The sequence below is a fragment of the Drosophila tropicalis genome, unplaced genomic scaffold (assembly GCF_018151085.1).
Source record: "Drosophila tropicalis isolate 14030-0801.00 unplaced genomic scaffold, ASM1815108v1 contig_905, whole genome shotgun sequence".
In the NCBI taxonomy this organism is placed as follows: domain Eukaryota; kingdom Metazoa; phylum Arthropoda; class Insecta; order Diptera; family Drosophilidae; genus Drosophila; species Drosophila tropicalis.
This window is the reverse complement of record NW_027173405.1, coordinates 818,495-835,697: the sequence shown is the minus strand read 5'-3', so window position 1 is coordinate 835,697 and position 17,203 is coordinate 818,495. Positions and strand designations below refer to the sequence as shown.

General features: G+C 38.1%; 2 protein-coding genes across 2 annotated transcripts in view; one reads left to right on the top strand and one right to left on the bottom strand.

Annotated features, from left to right (window-relative positions):
- The window catches only part of LOC137586136 (calcineurin-binding protein cabin-1-like), a 1,431,569-nt gene that overhangs the window by 1,355,725 nt on the left and 58,641 nt on the right, over positions 1 to 17,203 (top strand). The gene's annotated exons all lie outside the window — the stretch shown is intronic.
- On the bottom strand, positions 15,798 to 17,096 carry LOC137586129 (uncharacterized). Its single transcript, XM_068302135.1, has one exon. It carries the CDS (start codon positions 17,094 to 17,096, stop codon positions 15,798 to 15,800), a length of 1,299 nt encoding a protein of 432 aa, XP_068158236.1.

Here is a 17,203-nt window from a genome sequence, read left to right as displayed (position 1 = left end):
ATATTGTTGGAGGATAGTACAATTGCAGTTTTGTTTCCTGCAAATGTGTAGGTGTTGGCATTTGTTAAGGGATAATGATGATCCAGAGTATGAGCACCATTCTTGGATGTTTGCAAAAGGGAATCTAGATTGAAGGTTTGGTTTTTTTCTCTATTGAGTGGGACTATAAGGAAGTAATCCTCTGCATATGCACTAAAATGGATTTCTTTTTGTAAGCTGATTATATTGGCAAGTTTGTTGTAGGCGATTAGGAAGAGGATAATTGATATTGGTGAACCTTGGGGGATGCCATTAAGGAGTGGGAAGGGAGAACTAAATGTGTTCTTGATTTTTATTTTAATTTTCCTGTTGGACATAAAGTTTTGTATGAAATTTATAATTTTGGGGCCCAGTTTCCAATCTGTTAGTTGGTCAATTATGGAGTGCACTCCGACTCTGTCGAAAGCCTTTGAGAAGTCAAGGGCAATGACAGAACAGTGTTTTTTTTTACGCAGCGATTTGGTTATTAGGTAGTCTGCTGTTAGCAGACCGTCTGAAACCGACTTGCCACGTTTGAATCCGGATTGATAGGGGTGGATTAGGTTATTTTTGGTGACAAACCACCAAAGACGTTTGGCTATGATTTTTTTGAGGGTTTTTGATAGGCAGCAGTTTAAGGAGATTGGTCTATAGTTGGTTATAAATGTTTTGTTGGAGGTAGGTTTGAGAATGGGGATGACTAGACTGGTTTTAAATGATTGTGGGATGAAATTTTTAAATACATTGTTAAAGAGAAGGGTAATTCTTGTTTTCACTGTGTTAGAGGTGTTTTTTTTATCATAGGGTAGGATATTCTATTGAGGCCCGGTGTGGTACCTTTATGTCGGCTTCTATTATTTGTGCTGAGGGGTGGGTATATAGTTCAATGGTTTATTAGAGTGTTTGTTTGTAATAAAGGTTGGATTGAAATTGATGTCTTTGGATTGGTCTGACCAGTGTTGGGCAAATAGCTGGGCTATGGAGGATGTATCTGTTGTGGGTAAGTTGTTGGTTGGGTGTTTTATGCAGTGGATTTGTTTGATTGGGTTGAGTCCGCAAAAGCGTCGGATATTGGCCCAGATTCTGTGGGAGGAGGTGTTCTGTCCTATTGTGGAGGTGAATTCGGTTGTAGCTCTGGTTTTGGATATTTTAAGTTCCCTCCGAAAGAGAGGGAGAAAGGTGTGTTGGGGAGCCGTCGTTTAGGATGTGGAGGTTAGCGTTTCGTAGGAATTTGTGAAGGATTTTTCCTCTTCTATTTGGGTGTGGTGAACCCCAGCTATTGTGCCAGCTGTTGAAGTCACCTACGATAATGTGATTTGTGTTGTTGGTTGGGTTAAGGTTGTCGTTTAAGGATTTAAGGGAGAAAGTCTTGTTAGGGGAAATGTATATTGAGGTAATTTGGATTTTAATTTAGATTCTATTTCAACTCTAAGGGATTCAAAATGGTCGGTTTTGTTTATCTGGGTGTTTTGGATGGTTTTGTGAACTAGTATGGCTGTGCCGCCAAACCTGTTGGAAGCTGTGCATATTATTTGTGGTGAGTATTTTTTTATTATGGTTAGGAGTTCGTTGTAGTTGTTAGTGTACCCTTTTAAGTTCCATTGTATTATTCTTAGCATATTTTATGTTAAGTAAGGCTTAGTTTAATGAAGTTTGTTGGTTATGTGGATTCGCTGTCGCTGTTGTTGGTCTGTTGGTTTTTGGTTGGGGGTATGGTTTTTGTTTTTGTTTTTGGCGGTTTGAAATTGGTAGAAAGGGGGTTAGTCTTGGGGTCTTTGGCAAAAATTCTTATTTGTAAATCTTTAGTTTGTTGTGATGAGTATGATGTATTTGGGTTACCGTCGGTTTCCATGTCCTCTGGTCTTGCTTTTTATCTTTCGCTTGTTGTAGTGTTGGAGACTTTGTTACTCTTGTTGAATTGGCTGTTGGGTTGTGTCCGGTAGTTGATGCGGGGGTGGGTTGTTTTTGCGGGTGTGTGTTAATATTCCTGTGTAGTGTGTCGATTGGGATATTAGTTGTGCGCGGAGTGGGACGTCTAAGCGTGTTGGCGTATGTGTTTCCCAATTGCTGGCTGTGTCTTGTGGAGTATATGTGAAGTGCTGTTTTGTGGTCTACCTTTTCGGTGATTTTTATTGCTGTTAATTCTTGATGTTTGCGAAATGTGGGGCATTGGCGGTCGAGGGGTGAGTGTTGATGGTGTAGTTCTGGGTTATTTATGCAGTTAAGGCATTTTTTATTGTTTGCACAATATTCGATCCCGTCTGTATGGTTTGGCTCTGAGAGTTTTTGCATGATTCCTGGCTATTGCAAACAGATGTAGGATGTCCAAAGCGAAGACACTTTTTACATCTGAGTGGAAGAGGGATGTAAGGCCTGATGCGTACGGTTTCGTATCCGATTTTGATGGCTTCTGGTAGTTTGGGAGTCGCGAGAGTGATGAGTCCGGTTTCGATAAGTATGGCGTTGTTGTTTTGACTGTTGTTTATTTGTTGTGTTGTATTTGGTTGTTTTTTTAATATTTTTTTTAATTCTGTTTTTGTGTCTTTAGTTCTTGTAGGATATCATTTTCATCTATGCCTCGAAGTTCGTTGCAGTAGATTACTACTTTTGTGAAGTTTAATGTTTTGTGTTCTGACGCGGAAATATTGATATCAGTCATTTTTGTTAGTTTTAATAGTTTTACTGCTTGCAGTTTGTTTTATGTTTTTATTAGAGGTAAGCCGTCCCTTATTTTTTTGCAAGATTCGACTTTGCCTCCGCAAGTGTAGTCAATTGTTTTTTTAATTAAGAACGGTGATACTTTTCAAATGAACAGTTGTCATTTCGTTTTAATATTTTGTATGTTGGTTTGCCCAAATGTTTGTTGTTGGGTTGAATGTCTGGTGGTTCGTGCATGGTTGGTGTTGCCGGGCTCAAGCCCGTCTTAACGGTTAGCAGTGAGTGTTTTGTTTTTGTTTTTTGTTTTGCTTTGTGCTTGAACTTTGTTTGTCGAGTTTGAATTTTGTTGTTGTTTGTTTTTTTGTTGCGTAGAGCGAGGTTTGGTTTGCTGTGACACGTCTTATCTCTGTGGAGGTTGAAGTGTGACTGTGTGATTTGTAGTATACTTTTAGGGATAGCATTAGGCCACATACTTTTAGGGATAGATTATAAGTAATTAGAACCTAAGCATATTGTTTAGCTTTAAGTACCGTTAAGGACACTAGCCATTAGAACAATGTAAATGCTCTCCTATAAATACCGGGCTTGCGGCCCAAATAAATCACTTCAAGTCAAACCTTGCCTTCGCCTATTACATGGCGATCCTGCCTACCATTGCACACTGGGCTGAATTGCCAAATAAGTGGCATAAAGTCGAATAACTCATATATCGAGCTGAAACTTGGTATATTTGATAAGAATAGCACTCTAAATATTGAAACAAAATTTGAAGTTCATTTGACCACGCCTACCCCAGTAGCCCATATAAGGCAACAATGCGTATACGTGATCACAAAGGAAAGTGTAAAAACTATATAAAGTACAAAAATTTTAATATTTTTTATATTTTAGTGATAGTAATATAATATTTATTATGATTAAATTCTTACTTAAAGACAGGTCTTAGTTACTAACAATTTTAGAAAAGTTCATTTTTTAATTGTTTTCCACATCTAATTCAAACGCATATGGATTTATATCCTCTATTTCTGAGTCGGAGTCATCATGAAAACTGTAATCATTATCTAAAGACTGAACATTTATTGGAAAATTATAATGTGGTGTTTCTAAAAGTTCAATGACATCTCGCGGAAGGGGGTTTTTTTTTATGTCGAGCTGCCCTTTTCTTAATGGATTAGCTTCCTGGACATTTCGGTAGCTTGGATATATGTCACAATTATGCTGTTTGCTTATTTGACGAATTTCATTGTATAATCGTTTGCTTATCGAGTTTTCCAGCAAAAATTCCAAAGCTTCATTTATTGTTAAAGGTATTGGTTTTGCAATACCGAATTTTCTTATAGCTTCAGTTGCATCACATTCAGAATTGCTAAAATTTTTAAGCACAGATGCAGTGTTACTTTCATTTGATTTTCTGACTGCCATTGTAGCAGCATGAATCAAAAGTTTGCTGTCGTTCTTATTGTTCATTGCAACATGGGCAGCTAGTTTTCTTTTAAGACGGGGCCCAGCTTCATCATAATTTAGCTTTGGTCTACCCAATTGAAGACTGTCCGTATCATCTTTATTGTCCAATCCAATTTTAAAGCTCATTGATAGCCACTGTGAATGTTTTATTCGGAATGTGCGCATATTTCTGCTGCACTTTTGTAAATTCGAAGTAATGTATATTTCAAAGGTTTTAACATTCTTTTTAATTTCACTAATGCTTTCATTGGTTAGCGAACATTCCGTCAATTGGCCAACTATCCAGTTTGCAAGAACGACAGAGTTGCGGTCGCTGTCAATCCATACGTCCAGCAGCGTTGAATGACAGAACTCAATGTGATCTACAAGTTCAGAATACCGCCAAAGCCGCAAAAAGCCGCAAACAAGATTATTACTAACTTTTTATACACATTATCTACTTTGTTTTCACATACATTACATATCCCAGAAACACACAGAAGGTAAGTTTTTACTCCACAGAAGACGAACACATTTGTTTAATTTTCTATCTTTTTGGACAATACAAAACAGTACAGATATATAAAATATAATAAATTTGAACACCAAATTGTTGTGTTTTATACATTCCACATAGCTTGGCCTCCAAAATCCATTTTTTCCACTATCTTATTTTTCTTTTGTGTAAATTTGCCAAGCGCTCAAAGTAAGGGCTTAATATATATGGATAAACTTTATAATTCGTTGTATCTAAGAAACACCATCATAATTATTCTATACTCAGTTTGTAATAAATAAGTTTAAAATCAATTCGTGCTGAATGTTCTATTTTTGTATCGGTAAAACCTTCGGGCGTTAAAGTAACGCGTGGTCGAGACATTCTTGACGTTAACATTCTTTATTTTAACTTAAATAATATGTAAAAGTGCTTTGATGGTGTCGGAATTGACAAGAAATGTGAACTATGAGCAATAAAATGAAAACACGTGGGAGAAAAAAGCGTATCAATATGGACGCGGAGGAAACGCCGAAATCGGCGGTAAACGAGTCTACCGCGGGAGAGAGCGAGATAGAAAGAGACGCTTCCAATAAAAGCAAAGCGCCAAAAGACAGAGAAGACAATACGAATATATTGGAAAGTGTGCAAAGAATGATGACGCAATTGCAAGAACAAATTGCATCACAAAGTTCAAAAATTGAAGCTATCCACAATGGACAAGAACAACAAATACAAGAAATTCATTTAGTGCAAAGTGAAATAGTTAATTTAAAAATTGCTAATGAATCTATAACTGACTGCATTTCAGAATTGGAGAAGACTCATGCTTTGGGCGGCACACAGGGTGCTGCTATCTTGGACGGTGCACAACGTCATGGAGCCATAATGGGAGCTCCGCATGCTTTGGGTGGCACACAGGGTGCTGCATATATAGACGGTGCACAACGTCATGGAGCCATAATGGGAGCTCCACATGCTTTGGGCGGCACACAGGGTGCAGCAAATATAGACGGTGCACAACGTCATGGAGCCATAATGGGCGCTCCGCATGCTTTGGGCGGCACACAGGGGGCAGCAAATATAGACGGTGCACAACGTCATGGAGCCATAATGGGCGCTCCGCATGCTTTGGGCGGCACACAGGGTGCTGCAAATATAGACGGTGCACAACGTCATGGAGCCATAATGGGCGCTCCGCATGCTTTTGGCGGCACACAGGATGCTGCAAACTTGGACGGTGCACAACGTCATGGAGCCATAATGGCAGCTCCGCATGCTTTGGGTGGCACACAGGGTGCTGCAAATATAGACGGCGCACAACGTCATGGAGCCATAATGGGCGCTCCGCATGCTTCGAGTGGCACACAGGGTGCTACCGATGATGGTGCTACACAAAACAAAACGCCATTTAAAACTACAACCGGAATATCTGGTGTCTACGAACCTTTCCCCATTAATGTTGGTACGGGTGAGTCTGGTAATATACACATAATTATATGTCGGGGCACAGAATTATGGATCTGCCAGAATTTAGTGGTAGGGCAGAAGATTGGCCAGTATTTATTATAATGTTCATAGAATCCTCCGCTGCTTATGGTTATACCCAACTGGAAAATGTAATACGTTTACAGAAAAGCTTAAAGGGAGCGGCAAAAGAGGAGGTAAAAGGGCTATTAGTGAATCCGGCAAACGTGCCACATATTATCGAGCACCTACAGTTTATGTACGGAAGACCAGAGTTGCTTATTAAAAGTCAGCTAGAAATGGTCAATGATATACCCCAAATCCCAGAGAATAATCTAGAAAGGATGATTCCATTTGCCACAAAGGTAAAAAATTTGGTCATATTTTTGCAATCTTCAAATGCAGTATTACACCTGCAAAATCCATCTTTGCTGGATCAATTAGTTTCAAAAATGCCAATGTCAAAACGCATGCAGTGGCAAGAGTTTTCATCTCAAATATATCCATACGCCAATTTGATGGATTTTAGTAATTGGTTAAATAGTATAGCAAGAACGATTGCGAAGGTAACATTAATGACAACTTCGAACAGGCCCACTTCAAAAGGTGATTGTCGTCACAATCCAAAACTGGTAATGCAAACAAATACTGGCGAATATCAAAAGAAGGATAAGAAATATACAAAAGTTTGCACTGAATGTAATGGTGACCACTCTTTGTCTGAATGCGATGTATATGTAAAGGCTGATGTAAATGAAAAGTGGAACATGGTCAAGAAATTAGGGGTTTGTTTCAGCTGTCTAAAACGCAACCACAATATGATATCCTGTAAGTTCAAACGAAGATGTAACATCAGTGGCTGCAAGAGTTCACATCACAAATCGTTGCACCACCCTAATAGACAGACGGTAGAAGAAGATAAAGCAGAAGCAGCGACACATACCGTCAAATCTAGCATGAAAAGTCCTGCCAGTCGAATTAATGGGCCCGCAGAATACATTAGTTAAAACGTTCGCGTTTTTGGACGAGGGTTCCAACGTAACGTTAATTAACGAGAATTTAGCTAAAAAGCTAGGGGTAAAAGAAAACATGAATCGGTTAACATTAAATTGGATTAAGAATCATGCCATTAACTTGAATACGACAGTATGTCATCTAAAAATAAGAGGTATTAATGGAAATAAAAATTGGTTACAGTTAAAAGGCACTACAATCCCTGATCTGGAATTACCTCTACAATCAATGGATCATCAAACATTAGCGGAAGAGTATATTCGAGTTGCGAACCTCCCAATAGCAAGTTACACAGATGCCAAACCAACAATACTGATCGGCATAGATAATACCCACCTGGTCAAGACTATACGAAGCGTTGATATCGGTCCAAGACTAGTGGCATCAAAAACACCTTTGGGATGGGTGATTTTTGGATCAAGAGCAGACCATTCTAATACAAGCCCGTTAGTGACATCAGTATTTCATGCGAATTCTTTGGAGGACCAAATGAACAGGGAAATGCACGATTTGATGGCAGATTATTTTACAACTGAGAATTTTGGAGTACCGCCGTATATTAAGTCTGTAGAAACCGCTGACATAATTCGAGCTAAAGAGATACTTCAAAACACAACAGTAAAACTAGAAGGAGAATATGAAACCGGATTGTTATGGTCAAAAGAAACATTAAATCTTCCCGTCAGTTACAGTATGGCTTTGAAAAGACTCCAATTAATAGAGCATAAAATTATTCGCTCAAATAGCGTAAAGACCTACGATGAAGCCATTATGGACTTTGTGAAGAAAGGATATGCCGTCAAAATGACAAAACTTCAAACTTGTGTAACCAGTTCTAAGACATGGTATCTACCTCATTTCGCCGTTTACAACGTGAACAAACCAGGAAAGCTACGTCTAGTATTCGACGCAGCAGCCTCAATCGAAGAAGTTTCATTGAATTCAAGATTATTAAAGGGACCCGATGAAAATCCGCCATTGACTCAAATTTTATTCCAATTTCGACAAGGAGCAGTGGCAGTTTGTGCAGATATCAAGGAAATGTTCTTGCAGGTGCGAGTTCGACAGGAAGATCAGGATTGCTTACGGTTTTTATGGAGACACGGTGACACGACAAGAGAAGTCGATACTTATAAGATGACGGTCATGATATTCGGAACCACTTGTTCTCCGTGTTGTGCTCAATATGTAAAAAATATAAACGCGCAAAACAGTACGAGTTCAAAGGAAGTAATTGATGCAATACAAAATAATCATTACGTTGATGACTTTGTAGCAAGCTTTGTATCTGAGCAAAAGGCATACGACATAAGCTCTGAAGTAAAAAGGGTGCATGAATTAGCTCACTTTGAACTAAGAGGCTTTGTTTCAAACTCGAAGTGAGTACAAAACAAATTGAATAAAGAAGAGAAAAATAAAACTGATAAGTTACCAGTAAGTATGGATAAGAAGGCTGTCGATAAGGTATTGGGCATGTATTGGTACAACGACATAGACCAATTTACTTTTGACTTAAAAATGAATCGAGTGGAACAAAGCATACTTAAAGCTGAAAATTGTCCAACAAAGAGGCAGCTTCTAAGCTTGGTCATGTCTATCTATGATCCATTAGGGATGTTAGCCGACCTGACGATTCATGGAAAAATATTGATTCAGGATGTCTGGAGGTCAGGCATTCACTGGAATGATTTGATCCCAGAAGAATTATTTATTCGTTTCAAAAATTGGGTCTTACAAATCGAAAATGTAAAGAGTTTTAGATTAAACAGATGTTACTCTCGAAATTTTATGTCATCTCAAGCTAACATAGAATTGCATATTTTTGTAGATGCTAGTGAACAAGCCTTTGCTGCCGTTGGTTATTGGAGAATAATACTTGATGGACTTATCGAAACAATTTTCGTCGCTGGAAAAACTAGATGCGCACCAATAAAGACTTTATCTGTTCCCCGATTAGAGCCTCAGGCAGCGGTTTTAGGTACCCGACTTAAGACTCTGATACTGGAAAGTCATTCTGTTAACGTACAGAAATATACATTATGGTCGGATTCAAAGACTGTCATAGCTTGGATTCAATCAGATCATCGGAAATATAAACAATTTGTGGCTCACCGTATAAATGAAATACTGGAAACAACAAACGAAAATGATTGGCGATGGGTTCCAACACATTTAAATGCTGCCGATAAAGCCACGAGAACAAAGGTAAAAATTAAGTACGAGCCAGGTAATATTTGGACAAGAGGACCCGAATTTTTATTGAAGGATGAATCTAGCTGGCCAGTACAGGAAAAGATCTACGTTGAAGACGATTACCCTGAAGTAAAACGGGTATATTTAACAACTTCTGTTGAAAATATTATTGACCTAAACAGATTTTCTAAGTATTTGAAACTGAAGCGAACAATGGGATGGATATTGAGATTTAAACAACGGATATTGAAACGTCAATGTGATAATGATGTAACAACACTTTCTTCGCGGGAATTGCAAGATGCAGAAAATACATTAGTAAAAATCATGCAAAAGGAAATCTATCATAAGGAACTAGCTGATTTACAAGCAAATTCATGCGTATCAAATGAAAGTAGCATCTTCTCTTTAACTCCTACGATGAATGCCGACGGGATCTTAGTGGTCAACGGTAGGCTTGACTATGCAACAGCACTATCGCAAAGTGCTCGTCAACCTATCATATTACCCAAAAAACACAAACTAACTGATTTAATAGTAACATCGTATCATGAGAGATTCCACCATCAAAACGATGAACTCATTATCACTGAGATTCGTCAAAAATTTTGGATAATATGCTTGCGAGCTGCTGTAAAAAGGGCAAAAACAGTTTGCCAGTTTTGTAAAAATAGAAAAATTCAACCGCAAGCGACTCTGATGGGTCAGTTACCGACCGATCGTGTCACTCCTTACCAAAGACCATTTTCCTATGTAGGACTTGACTATTTTGGACCAGTTACTGTAACGATCGGCCGTCGACATGAAAAGCGATGGGTGGCTCTATTTACGTGCCTTACCATACGAGCTATACACTTGGAATTAGCAGCGGATTTGTCTACAGACGCATGTATTTTATGTATTCGAAACTTCGTAAACAGGCGTGGTATACCAATCAGAATACGGTCGGATATGGGAACAAATTTTGTTGGAGCTGATCGTCTAATAAGGGAAGTCAAAGACCTATTTGACTGGAACTACATCGCTGAAGAAATGGCAAATAAAGGCATAGAATGGAAGTTCAATTGTCCAGCAAACCCAAGTTCAGGAGGATGTTGGGAACGCCTAGTTCAGTCAGTTAAAAAGGTTTTGGTAATAACATTGCAAGACAAGGCTCCCCAGGTTGAAACACTTAGAAGTTTGCTTATCGAAGCGGAAAATATCATAAATAGCAGACCACTTACACACATTCCAGTGGATAAAGACGATCCAGGTCCATTAACACCTAATCATTTCTTGCTTGGCACAACCAATTCGACACAAACCCCTGGAGAGGAAGACAACTTTTGTCATCGAAAACAATATAGGATTTGTCAACAATTAAAAAATACGTTTTGGAAACGATGGATAAGGGAATATCTACCAACTCTGACAAAGCGAACAAAGTGGTTCGCACCGATTCGACCCATCAAGATGGGAGACTTAGTCATAATATGTGACGAAAACCAACCAAGGGCAAGCTGGAAAAGGGGAATCGTCGTGAAAGTTATTCCAGCAAGAGATGGGCTAATACGAGTTGCTGAAGTACAAACAAATGCCGGAATTTTAAAACGACCAGTATCTAAGCTTGCTGTATTAGAGGTTTTGGGTAAAACTCCCGAGTAGTTTTACGGTAGGCGGGATGTTGTGGAGACGGTACGTTACTGCCAATGCCCTGGATTTAGGTAGCCCTGATCGTTTTCCCTTTAGACTTAGTATGTATCGACCTGAATGCAACCCTGACTTATCGAGGCAGAAACCAGCTCTAAGAAGTGAGACGAGGCGTCAGTATAGAAGAAAATTGCACAGGAACGATACGTTAAAATAAACATCCGATAATTGGCACGAAACGAAGCTCGAGGCTAGGAGCCTTAGGGCTTAATATATATGGATAAACTTTATAATTCGTTGTATCTAAGAAACACCATCATAATTATTCTATACTCAGTTTGTAATAAATAAGTTTAAAATCAATTCGTGCTGAATGTTTTATTTTTGTATCGGTAAAACCTTCGGGCGTTAAAGTAACGCGTGGTCGAGACATTCTAGACGTTAACAGCTATCATCGATTTTTCCTATTTAGGGACTCGAGTTTGAATATACATAATTAGAATTATTATTTGTTTCCACAAAATTTTCGACTTTATGCCACTTATTTGCCAATTCAGCCCAGTGTGCATTGGCAACAATTAAAAAGGCAAAAGAAAAAAAAAAAAAAGAGCAGAAAAATAAAAAGTACTTGCCATAGAAAATAAGGCGAAATTTACATACCGATGCCCAGGACCATTCCCCAAATAAAGCGGCGAGGTGGCCTTCTCGTCAGACTTAGGAGGCACCATAGCCTTCGTACCCTAGAAACAAAAAGAAAAAAAAAAAAAAAAAAATTCATATTTTTGAAATATACGCTAAATGAAAACTACACACAAAAATTTAAAAACATATATAATTAAATAATAAATTCCAATTAGCCTAATATACCCTAACATACCCTAAAGAAGAGCACATGTCAAACATACACTTGTAAAGCTTGCCGCGATCAAAGCAAGCTTTAAAAAAAGTTCAATAAAGTTAAAAAGCACTAACAAAGTTTACAAAGCTTGCAAGCACACATAAAGCTTTCTGATCGTAGCAAGCTTCATAAGATCAAAGTTGCCCAATAACGAAGTCTAAATATTCTATAAGAAAAATAACAAAATTTTTTTTGAACAACCATTAAGTCCCAAAAAAAAAAAAATTGATTCTGAAACAAATTGAAAAAAAAAACCAAAAAACAATTTTTTTATTATAAAATAAAGAAAAAAAAAATGAAATACTAAGAGAATGAAATTAATTTTAGAAAATTAATTAGTAATATTAAGTCTGCCATAAAGATGAAGATAGTTTCAGAAAGCGTACAAGTGCATAAATAAGACAATTTATACACACCCTCAGATTAATAAGCACCTTGAAACTATCTTTGAGAGTTACAATAAAATAAATAATAACAAATAACAAACAGAAATATGCAATGAAACAAGTAGTAAAAACTTCACTGAGCTAATAAACAGTTTAAATAAACATATAATAATTATAGCAACAAAACATAATATAAAACTCACAATACCGGTTGTTTAAGAATAAACATCGTGTTCATCTGAAATGGCTTCACCAAATCAGATTGAACAAAGAAATATACAAAACATACAAGAAAAATAAGTCATAAAGATTCCTATGACAATTATTGCTTAATTCCAAAAACAAAAATAGCTGATACAAATTCATATTTCAAGTATGGCTCAAAAAACCAAACAAAACATGCATCCACACTCTGTGGAAAACACTTAAGATTGTAACAGCGGCGCGGTATCAAGTAACAGACGCTAAGCATGAAATATAAACTATTTTCAACCCCCTAAAAACGTGGGTCATTAGAATAATATATTTTTAATAACAATTGTCGCCTCCTAGAGTCTAAGAATTCTTTTATATACACATACGTTTGTTAATAAAATCAGTTCATATTTTGAATTCAAGAGATGAAGATCGTTTTTTAGTTTGCGGTGCTGAAAATCCTCTTCACCGGTAGATTCGAATCTAGAAGCAACTTTTGAACCTCTAGTGGCAAAGACACAGAAGAGCCAGTTTTAGAAGATAACCCAGAGGACATTCAAGATATTAATACAAAAACAAAGATGGTGCAATCAAAGATTAAATTTCTTAATACAGCTTCTAAGCTGATTCAAGAGTATGAATCATAGATTCATTGGAATTAATCAATGAAATAAAGGCAGAACAGTTATTAAAGTCATAAAAACAAAACTAAAAGGGGACGTAAGATTACTAGTAACAAATGAAAACATTATAAATGGTATAATCCAAACATTAAAAAAGGAAATTAAGGGTGAAACAGTTCAGGTAGCAGAGGCAAGATTAATGAATTTAAAACAAATTGGCAGGAACGCAAGTTTATTTATGTCAGAAATAGAAAATCTCACTAAGTCATTAAGACGCGCGTTCATAACAGACAACGTAAACAGCAAAGAAATATGCAACTCAGACAGCAGTGAAATCAATTATAAATGAAGCAAGTAAGTCGACTCGTCGACTCGGGTATACCATACACCAGGTGAAACAAATTTTTATAATTTCGAAAACCAAATGTACATATGTCTATTAAATTGTTTTTACATGCTTCATACTATGTGCTATCTCGCTGACTCTACAAACACACGAGCACTCTAGCGCCGCCACTAGCCAACGGCCAATTCTGGCCTTGTGGACCGCTTAGTAAAATACGTTCATACGCATATTTTGCATGTTTCTAGTCCGATTTCAATAAAATTTGGAAGTTTTGTAGAAATAGATAAGATTAATTAGTCTGCCGAATTTGAATGCGATAGTCAAAAAACTACAGGAGAAAATCGGTTTTTTCTTAATTATGGAGGCGGAAGTGGGCGTGGCAAAATATGAAAATATATATACTCTGCGCGAATACTAAGCCAGTATACATACTAAATTTGGTGACTTTAGCTTTGTTTGTTTTTGATAAAATCAGTTTTGTTTAATTTGTTTAAATAGCCAATATCTGCGCGTCTATTAAACTAGTCTGCATACCAAATTTGTGTCGGTAGCTGTCATAGTTTTTAAGAAAATCAGTTTTATGTAAATTTTATGCAAAAATTTTAAACAATTAGTTTCTGCGCGCCAACTAAACGAGTATATAAACCAAATTTGATGTCTCTAGCTGTTATACTTTTTAAGAAAAACAGTTTTATGTGATTCCTGGAGGCGTAAGGGGGCGTGGCAAAAAGTTTGAACAATTAATTTCTGCGCGCCAACTAAACGAGTATATAAACCAAATTTGATGTCTCTAGCTGTTATACTTTTTAAGAAAAACAGTTTTATGTGATTCCTGGGGGCGTAAGGGGGCGTGGCCGAAATTCCAATTAACTCTATATATGTACATAATACACGAGTATACATACCAAATTTGGTGGCTCTAGCTCTTATAGTCTCCGAGATCTGCGTGTTCATACGGACGGACGGACGGATGGACGGACGGACGGACAGACGGACATGGCTAGATCGACTCGGCTGTTCATCCTGATCAAGAATATATATACTTTATAGGGTCGGAGAAGCTTCCTTCTGCCTGTTACATACATTTTGGCGACTTTAATATACAATTTTACCCTATGGGTGTATGGTATAAAAACTGCGAAAATGAAAAAGTCAGAACAATAAAAGAAGCAGGCAATTTTACTGAAATGAATGATGTTGTAGCTAAATTTGTAAATACATCTACAAACATGGATCAGGATCACAGCGTGTTTTACACTAAAAGAAACCACTACACATATAGGAACTCGTATAATAATAATAGAAATTATAATACTAATTACCAAAATAGAAAGCCAAATGGTAATACTAACTATAACAATACTAGGAACTACAATAGCTAAAGTAATAATTATAATCGAACAAATTATAACAATAGTAATACAAGAGCTAATTATCCTTCTAAATCATAACCAAAAATAATGTTAGAATTACAAACGTAGAAGAAAATTCGGAAAACTTCGAAAGTCCTCTGATGTAAAAAATCGAACAAATAAAATATATACATACATAGTTAAAATCGCAACAGCAATACCTTGGGCAATTCAATATTTCAAACCATACTTTTAAGTTTGGCGCTAAGGTTCGATGTTTTAGCGGGCCCACAAGAAGACACTCCGCTTTTCACGTAATACTTCATTTATTTCTTTCACGTGTACTTCTTAAGCTAATGGTGGGCTAAATGGGTGTGTGTCGTATGCGAGCCGCTACATGCGAGCCGCTATAAAATTAATCGCCCTTACTCGCAGTTGTAACCAAACGGTTTTGTCTGTCGCTTAGTAACAATCATAGCATTACATGTGAGTTTAAAGCGCAAGATGCAACGGTTAATTTCCCAGCACGTAGGCTGGCGCATGAGTATAAGTATGAAAATATGAGAATGAGTAATATGGTGGCTGCGTCGGGTCTGCTGGCCAGCTAGCGGATTTCGGCAGCAACAGCTCGATATAGTCTGCGCCAGTCGGAAAAATATTCCGCGTTAAGTTTTAGCTCCATCGGCGAATTGTCGATGAAGAGTATGTTATGCCTGACTTCAGCATTGTTTGGTGGCCCTGCGTGTTGTTCCTGCGGCAAATAGTCCGGGCCGTGTAGCCAAGTTTTATATTTATTGGCGTTGTTTGTTTTAGTAGCAAGATCTGAAGGGTTAAGGTTCGTTGGAACCCAGTTCCATTGGCTAACGTTTGTGAATTCCAGTATTTCGCCCACGCGGTGCATGACGAATTGCTGAAACTTTCGTGGATTTATACGAAGCCATTTGAGAACAGTCTTTGAGTCGGACCAATAACAACACGAGCATAGCCCTTTTCGACGAGGTTTTCGATTTGCTTGGTGATTTGCTCCTTCAACTGTGGTTGTCGGGAAAATTGCTTTTGTAGGCATTTAAGCCGTTTTAGTGCGTTTGCGTTGCTATCAGGTAATAAAACTTCAAACTAAACCTGCCATTCTTCAGGGCGGTAGTAGATTCAAGTCTGGTTAGAGCTTGAGTTTCTTCTAGTGATGATAGCGGTTTTGCTGTGGTAGCGTCTAATGAGAACGCTTGTTTGATGATATTATGCATCTTGGCGTCTGCGTCTCTGCATCCACACATGCGAACGCTCACATTAGCTCTAGTGGCCCTTGATGGCGTGAAGCTTTGTAGTGTCCATCCCAGTCGCGTCTTTGACGCTATTGGTTGGTGCCATGCACCCTCTTTGATTTTAAGGGTTATGACAAAGTTCCAGTTATTTGTGCCGATTAGGATGCTTGGGCGTGCGTTGGTGTATGAAGCTATCGGTAGTCCCGCTAGTTGGGGGAATTCTTTGGCGAGAGCCCTTATGTCGATAGACTGTACAGGTAGATCCAGGGTATCTACACTGTGAACCTCTTCCAAGTGGAAATGATTGCCATTATGTGGATTGGCAACCATAAGCGTGACACGTTCCGAAGCATTTTCTTCGCGTGTTGTATCGTTTGTCCATTTTAGGTACAGTGGATCTGGAACGCCATTTAAGCCGAGCTGCTTAAATATCTTGTTGTCGATGAGCGTTAGTGCCGATCCTTCATCTAGAAATGCAAAAGTGTTAGTAACTTTCGTTTTATTGATGAATTGTATTGGAATTACACTGAAATAAGTTGATCCAGACTCTCTGGATCGTTGGGTGTGATTGCCCTTTGGCGTATGCACGTTGGTGACCATAGCTGGCCCTTTTAGGCTGCTGGATTTTGCAGCCTCTAGTGTTGGCTGCATCTCGTGGATCAATGGGTGATGTTTGCTTCGGGAGCCTCGTATGCCGCAAACCTTTTCACGTTGGCACTTTTGGTGATGACGGTTTAGGCATTGTTGACAGAGCTTGTGGTTTTTTAGAAAAGACATCTTTTGTTGGTGTGGCGCGGCTTTGAACGATGGGCAGCTGTGTATTTTGTGCCCCGGTTCGTTACATACGACGCACTTTATTTCCTTGACCTGCTTTTTAGGTGCTTCTGTATGATGATTTAGGCTTCCGCTCTTTTTATGGTAAAGCGGCGATGTCACCTGGCTTGCTGCTTCAGCTATGTCGTAGATCCATTTGCTTAAAAATTCCATTGATGGTGTCTTAGCGTCTTTGGGAAACATTGGCCACTGCAGCTTCAGCTGTGTGGGGAGTTTCTCCAGTAGCTCCTGTAAGAGCATTGGGTTCTGCATGTAACCTGTGAGTTCACATGCTTCCATCGTTGAGTACACACAGTGCGTATTTGATAAGTGGTTCAAGCTTATCTTTTATTGCGGGTAGTTGCCGCGTTTTTTTTTTTTTTCCAGTAAGTTGTGCAAAATATGCT